This window comes from Dipodomys merriami, unplaced genomic scaffold (assembly GCF_024711535.1).
Source record: "Dipodomys merriami isolate MVZ:Mamm:240054 unplaced genomic scaffold, mDipMer1.0.p SCAF_19, whole genome shotgun sequence".
NCBI lineage: Eukaryota > Metazoa > Chordata > Mammalia > Rodentia > Heteromyidae > Dipodomys > Dipodomys merriami.
In genome coordinates, this window is record NW_027203270.1 from 23,541,836 (window position 1) to 23,549,168 (window position 7,333).

At 53.7% G+C, this 7,333-nt stretch overlaps 1 protein-coding gene across 1 annotated transcript; it reads left to right on the forward strand.

Annotated features, from left to right (window-relative positions):
* The first annotated feature begins 984 nt into the window (after positions 1-984).
* Positions 985-4,329, forward strand: Rnd2 (Rho family GTPase 2). Its single transcript, XM_070027783.1, has 5 exons — positions 985-1,153; positions 1,649-1,736; positions 2,482-2,591; positions 3,274-3,408; positions 3,538-4,329. Exons 1-5 carry the CDS (start codon positions 1,052-1,054, stop codon positions 3,784-3,786), a joined length of 684 nt encoding a protein of 227 aa, XP_069883884.1. The 5' UTR covers positions 985-1,051; the 3' UTR covers positions 3,787-4,329.
* The last annotated feature ends 3,004 nt before the right edge of the window (positions 4,330-7,333 follow it).

A 7,333-nucleotide genomic window follows, 5' to 3' on the forward strand; every position in this document is an offset into this window, starting at 1 on the left:
CTCACAGACTTTCCCAGAAGGACAATTGAGAGTCTCTCAGACTTTCTCAGATCAAACCTCGATCCTCAGATATCGATATCAGCCACCGTGGAGCTAGGATTTCAGGCGTGAGTCACCAGCTCCCAGCAAGGAAGCCCTTTTAAAAAGCAGATGTCATGTTAATGCACAGCAGTGCTTCGTCTGAGTCCAGCCGGAATTAATTGACTTTTCGGGTTCCTCACTCTCTCCTCCGACTGTTCTAGCTTCCTCTTCTTCCCTTTCTCCTTTCTCCCCAAGCATCCACCAGAGGACGCAAACTTTCCACTCAGCACTTGACAGGAGGAGTTCAGTTCCCGCTGGCTTCCTCGCTAGTCCAGATCCGCCCCGCGTTAAGTCACCCCAGCCCCAGGCCCGGCCACCCGTCGCCATGGGGACGGAAAGCCATGATGTCATCACTGTCGGGTGGGTGTGCTGTCTACACTCTCTTTCCCTCCAAGACCCCTGCTACGGAATGGAAGGAGCGAGACAAAACCCATAAAGATCCCTGCCGTTCCCGGACATCTCGCGCCCCCCTGTGCTCAAGAAGGTGGATGGCGGCAGCCCGCGTGTATACGCACTAGCACACCTGCATGCACACCGAAGGCCCAAGTCTCAAGTTTATGCCTCTCACGCCCCATTCCCTCCGAACTTCGCCCTAGCTCCGAATCACCCCCATCCCCGAAGCAGTCAAAATAGCCTGTCTCCCCGCGGGCCGCGAGGGAGTTAGCACGCCGGAATCGGACTCCCCAGGCCCGGATTCTCTGGCTCCGCCCCCTTCTCTGGGCCCCGCCCTCGGCGGCGCGGGCGAGAGGCGGGACTGGGGGCGTGGTCCGTGCTGGAGGCGGGGCGGAGGGAAGTCGGGGGCGGGGGAGGGGGGGACCGCATCCCCGGGTGGGGGCTCGGCGCGGGCCCGCGAGATGCCGGTGTCGGCGGCCCGAGAGGCTGCAGCTGCAGCGGCGGGGGAGGCGGCGGCAGAGGCGGCGGCGGGGCCCGGGAGGGGGGCGGCGTGGGGGGCCGGCGCGTAGCCGGGACTATGGAGGGGCAGAGCGGCCGCTGCAAGATCGTGGTGGTAGGGGACGCTGAGTGCGGCAAGACGGCGCTGCTGCAGGTGTTCGCCAAGGACGCCTATCCTGGGGTGAGGAGCTAGAGCGTCTGGAGAGAGGGTCTGTGGGGGTGGGTGACAGGGGCCCAGGGGAAGGATGAAAACGAGTGCCAGTGTCACAACGGAGGCGGGGGCAGAGGGAGGGAGAGAGGGAGGGAGAAGCGAGGGGGAAGGAGGCTTTGGGGGGCTCGGAAAGGACTGCAGAGGATCGGGGTGGGAGGAATTAGGGGGCAGAGCATGGTGAAATGTATGGGGTTGGGGAGAGCCAGAGGAGACGGGAAGGCGCGCTAGGAGAATGTCGGAGGTCCTCCGCATCGGACAGGGGAAGAACTCAGGGGCTGAGGGGACCGGGAGGGGGTCCGGGAGCCCAGCCGAGATTCCGCGGAGGCAGCAGCTCCTGGGATCTTCCCTTCCTCCAACTTCTGTCCAAGGACCGGGCTGGATCGGGTGTGGGAGGCAAGAGGGCGTTTGTCTGGGGTGAGAACTAGAGAGAGGAATCTGCTCTTGACCCATCATCCCTGCCTGCAGAGTTATGTCCCCACGGTGTTTGAGAACTACACTGCAAGCTTCGAGATCGACAAGCGCCGCATTGAGCTCAACATGTGGGATACTTCAGGTAGCTCAGAACCTCGGGGTCACCCTGACTTCCAACTCCCCCCCCCCATCCTCACCCCTTCCTTGTCTAGACCCTTAGATTCTAGGTCACCTCAGCCTGCCCATCCATCTGATTCTAGAAGAAGGTAAATCAATTTTGTGCTTAACGCCAGGGAGACTAAGACAGAGAGCTGGACAGACACCATGTCCTGAAGGAGACAGCCCTGGGCTCTACCTGGAGAAGTTAGAAAAGAAGATGGAACATGTTTTTTAGGAGACGGAACTGGGTTTAAGAAAGATGTTTAGAATCTTAAAGGAAACTAGAAAAATCTTAGGTGAAGTCCCGAGAGGATGGGGGAGCTCTTTCCCTGTCCCTGCTCCTCATCCTCTTCCAATATGCGAAGGCTAATTTTTTTTAATTTTTATTTATTTATTTTTGGTGCTGATACTAGGGCTTGAACTCAAGGCCTGGGAGCTGTTCCTCAGCTTTTTCACTTGAGCCTGACACTCTACCACTAGCACCACTGTTCCATATCTATCTTTTGTGTGGTTAATTGGAGAGGAATCTCAGGGACTTTCCTTCCCCAGGCTGGCTTTGAACTATGATCTTCAGATCTCATCCTCCTGAGTAGCTAGGATTACAGGTGTAAGCCACAGAGCGCCCAACATTTGATCAACATTTCTTAAGTCCCCCTATTTCATGCCTCCTTTCATGTCTCCCAACCACTCAGGTGCCTTGTCTGTCTTCTTATTCCATCTTCCCTCAGGTTCCTCTTACTATGATAACGTCCGGCCTCTGGCCTATCCTGATTCTGATGCTGTACTCATCTGCTTCGACATTAGCCGGCCAGAGACACTGGATAATGTTCTCAAAAAGGTGGGGAAGCAAGGCAACTAGACTGAAGGAACAGACACACAGCTTGTACTATGAGGAGATGGTTGGGGCATGGCCATCTGATGGAGAGTGGGTGAAGCTTCCATCCATCTCTCTATTCTAGGCCCATTCCTGCAAATCAGTTGTCAGCTGGAAACAGCAGCTGGGTGAGATGGAGAGAGCAGGAAATTCTTAGGAAATTCCTTATTTGCTCTCCCCATCTCCTTGGCTGTAGATGGAAGGGTTGGGAATGCTGACCCTAGAGCTCAAGAAAACCCTGGGGCCATGGCTCTGTTTCAATGAGAAAAAAATAATCCGTGGTGAATAGACAAAAGTCAGCTATGCAAAGCCAGGTTCCCAGGTGGAAGAGGAAAGAAGGTTGGGTTGGTGTGTACCCAGGAAAAAGTCTGGGAAAAGGGGAGGGCAATGGGAAGGCTCCAGGTTGGCAGATCCCTCCTAGCCACTGAGAGTGGAAGAAAACCCCTAAACTCCACAGCCCCACTGTAGCCCTTTTATCCCCCCTTTCTCTAGACACTTCCATCCCACTATTCCTATGTCCATCCTGGTCTGGTAGAATCCGTGTTTTCTGCATGCTCTGAGGAAGGACTTCCTCCTGGCATGAAACCAGTGATTGCTCTGTTCCCCTGTGAACCCCTCCATAACTCTTATTTTCCTCCCTGAATAGTGGCAGGGGGAGACTCAGGAGTTTTGCCCGAATGCCAAGGTTGTGCTGGTTGGCTGTAAGCTGGACATGCGAACTGACTTGGCCACACTGAGGGAGCTATCCAAGCAGAGGCTTATCCCTGTTACACATGAGCAGGTAAGACCCTGGACCTCTGCCTCCATCCAACCCCTGACCCTCCTCCAGCCCTGGACCTCTCACCTCATCCCCCAGCCTCTGTGTCCCCTTGCTGAGCTACAGGCTAAGTCCCATATACTTCTTTTCCAGGGCACTGTGCTGGCCAAGCAGGTGGGGGCCGTCTCCTATGTTGAGTGTTCCTCCCGATCTTCTGAGCGCAGCGTCAGGGATGTCTTCCATGTGGCCACAGTGGCTTCTCTTGGCCGGGGCCACAGGCAGCTGCGTCGTACTGACTCACGCCGGGGTCTGCAGCGATCCACGCAGCTGTCAGGACGGCCAGATCGGGGCAATGAGGGCGAGATACACAAGGATCGAGCCAAGAGCTGCAACCTCATGTGAGGGGCTGCAGTGGCACAGAGTGAAGAGGGGATGTCGAGGGGCACAGTACTTCTTCTGTCCGCACCTGGGCTTCCTGACCTCCTGACCTTGGCTGGGAGGCTAGGGTAGGCAGATGGAGCAAGGCTTCTGGTCAGAGGAGCTAGAAGGCAGAGGGATGTCACCATTCTCCTTGTCACCATCCCCTCCTTGCCTCTGGAATTTAAGGGGATTAACAGATGGGCATCTGGGGCAGAACTTGAGTGGGGCAGGTGGGCATTAGGGAAGCCAGCATCAAGCAATGACCTTGTTCAGCCTTGTGTAGAAAGAGTACCTTCTCTTCCCATCCTGGGTCCCTGAATCCTGGCCCTGGCTTCCTTTCCTAAGCAAAAATGTCAATTCTGCACACTTCTTTTCTTGATCTCTCATTTCTACTCACACATTCTAACCTCCAGGCTACATGCACTAAATTTTAAAGCAAGGGGAAGCTCCTCTCCACCACCAGCCCCCCTCCCCATTCCCCTTCCTCCCCATGCTCCCCCAAATAAAGCCCATGTCCATGGAAAACGGCTGTGGCTTTAGTATTGTTTTTGTTTTTTCCTTTTCTTCCCAAAACCCATTTACTAGTTCTCTAGCAGCAAGAGGACAAGCTAATCCTCAAGGAGGGACTTCCCTATCCTTGTCCACAGATGGAGCAGAGGGAAGAAGGATGAGTTGGACCCCTTCTTTTAGGAGCCAGAGCTGGGGTCGGGGAGAAGGTTATGTTGGGACTCTTCATTGCAGGTAATAAAGAGGAACAGTCCTCAGGTGATTGGAGGGGCTTGGAGCAGACTGATGTCTAGACAGTTGTTCACTCAGCCCAGCTGGGGAACACTGATGGCAGGAGGGAGGCTTTACTGACATGGTATAGGTTCCCTTAAGGGGCCAGAACATCACCCAAGCTAAACCTGTATAGGATGAAGTTTCCCAATTCTGGGGGTCTCCCAGAGGCTAAGGTAGAGGCTCTCTCCTTTCTATCCTAAACAACTTGATCATTTGAGGAAGAGTTTTTGCTGTGAGTTTAGGGTCACCTTCCCCCATCCCATCCCCTAGAGAAGGAAAGCCGGTGGAAGGGATGGCCAAAGCACTTGTTGTCAGAAAGGACAGTACTGGTCTGTTTTCTTGGGAGTCTGGTTTCAGATTGTCCTGTATTCCCTCCTTGGCTCTGGTCCCACTGGCCTCTTTTCGGTGACATTCTCCCCCAGGAACCATCCCTGGCCTCCCCCTCCCCCTGCCCCAGCCCCAACCTCTTCTCCCAGACTCATTAGAAGAGCACAGATCTTTCCTTCCTCTCTTCTGGGACCTTACTGTACTTCCTTGTGCATTCAGCAACTATAAAGTGTGCCAGTTGTGCCAGCCACTAATGGGAGAGACTGAAAGTCCAGTCTTTGAGCATCTAGGGGTCAGCCTAGTGAAAGAGAGTAACCCAGATGTGAAGGTGGCTTAACTGTGGGAGAGTTGTACACAGCTTCCCTATGACTAGGGAAGCCAGTCCTCTGAGCCAGGTCCTGAAGGTTGAAGAGGAGTTTGCCATGAAGTGGGGGAGGTTAGAAAGACATGGTGGGTAGAGAGGCAGGCAGATGTAAAAAAGGGGGTGAGGATGAGCGTGAGTGGGGCTCTCATGGCAGGGAGAGCTGAAGACAAGGCTGGCAAAGCACCTGGAGGCTGCAGCAGGGCTCAGAAGGGAACAAGGATTTCATTGGAGGATATGAGGTGCCACCAGAGATCTCAAGCAGCATGAAGAGGTCAGATTTGGTTGTGGCGTCGGCATTTCTGGAGAGGTGGTGGGGATCAGAGGTTTGGGCTCTGACATGCATCAGTTAAAGTAAACCCTCTTGTGAGGCTGATGAGGGGGACTCATGCCTGTAATCCTACCTACTCAGGAGGTTGTAATCTAAAGACTCAGAATGGTGGTTTGAAGCCAGTTCAGATAAAAAAAAAAAAAAAAGTCTGCTGAACTCCGTTCCCAATTAACCCAGAAAAAGGAGGACTGGAATTATGATTCAAGTGATAGAGTGCCAGCTGAGTAAGCAAGCCAAGTAAGCCAAGCAAGCCTGAGGTACTAGCAAAATAAAACTTAAATAAGGTAGTCTTTCTTTTCTCTCTCAACCTTTCCTTCCCTCCCTCCCTCCCTCCCTCCTCTCTCTCTCTCTCTCTCTCTCTCTCTCTCTCTCTCTCTGGTATGCCAGGCCCCAATGTTTGGAAAGGAAATCTACTCCCTGTCTCACTAGACTCCCCCATCCCTCCCCCTCCTAAGGGACTTCTGTCCTAATCTATCTGAGCTGATCTCCAGGATTCCATGGCAACTTCCAGACCTCTGGACTTCCCACCACTCAACCGAAGCTTGGTTAGCATTTGGCCCTGAGACTCTCTTCAAGGGCTCCCAAGGCCTGAGCTGAGGGTGCTGGAGAGGGCTGGGCCACTCCATCTGTCCCATAGGGACCTGCCATGAAAAACTGACTTGGCACCAGTCCATTTTGATGAGGCACTTCCCCTCCACTTTGAAGGACCCAGGACCAAAGCAGGCTCAGGCCTGCAGTATCCCCAGAGTGCAGTGTTTGCATTGCCTCTCTCCCTGGCCCCCAATCATATGAGCTCAGGGAATGCAAATGCATCTCAATATCCGCCCAACACAAACATAATTAGGACAGTAAATCAACTGGAGGAACCCCCAAAGTTTAATACATTTCCAGTATCGCCGAGAATGGATTTTGGTCCCTTCTGCAGATCTGGGTAGCCAATTTTTACCTTGGGGAGGATGCTGAACTCTGGGCTAAGAAGATCAACGGGTGGGAAGAGGGAATGGGCTATTGCTAGCTCCAAAGAGACCTCTGCAGACTGGAGGGAGGTGGGATGGGGGAACCTTACTTCTACTCCCATCCCAGATGCCAGAGTCAGACCCAGCTTCCTCCTCTGCAGCTGTTTCCCCCACAAATTAGACACCCATTTGGGAAACAATGTAGCCTCGTTAATCATTTAATGAAATAAACAACTAATCATGCTGTGATGCTGCCAATGTTTCTTAACCTCAATAATCAGCCTGCTGAGGGGGAGTGGGAGAAGGAAGAAGCAAGCAGATTTCAGCCTCTGAGACTTTGCAATTGATGGGGGGGGGTCTCATGTCCACTGCCTCCCCCACTTACGGCTTTTCCCTCCCTCCCTCCCCCTTCATCCACCAACCCTGCAGCGATTCCACCAGAGAGACAGCCACAGACAAAAAACCCTGAGATTTGGAGGCTGAAGCTGGAAGACCTGGGTTCAGCCCTGTAGCCTTCTCCCTGGGGAGCATGTGGACTGTCTGAACTTCATTTTTCCTACCTAAGAAAGAGAGCTGGTCACTTGTCCCTTTTTGGGCTGCTGAAGATGTAGAGCCAGGTGCTGGTGGCTCACGCCTGTAATCCTAGCTACTCAGGAGGCTGAAATCTGAGGATCGAGGTTCAAAGACAGCCTGGGCAGGAGAGACCGTGAGACTCCTATCTCCAATAAACCACCTGAATAGTAGAGTGCTCACCTTGAGGTGAAGAGCTCAGGG

What these genes read in the sequence shown, in the direction of transcription:
- Rnd2 (XM_070027783.1), top strand. Translation starts at nt 1,052, where the DNA reads ATGGAGGGGCAGAGCGGCCGCTGCAAGATCGTGGTGGTAGGGGACGCT. An exon ending in CCAAGGACGCCTATCCTGGG is followed by an intron (nt 1,154 to 1,648) that starts GTGAGGAGCTAG and finishes CCCTGCCTGCAG; the next exon opens with AGTTATGTCCCCACGGTGTT. An exon ending in CAACATGTGGGATACTTCAG is followed by an intron (nt 1,737 to 2,481) that starts GTAGCTCAGAAC and finishes ATCTTCCCTCAG; the next exon opens with GTTCCTCTTACTATGATAAC.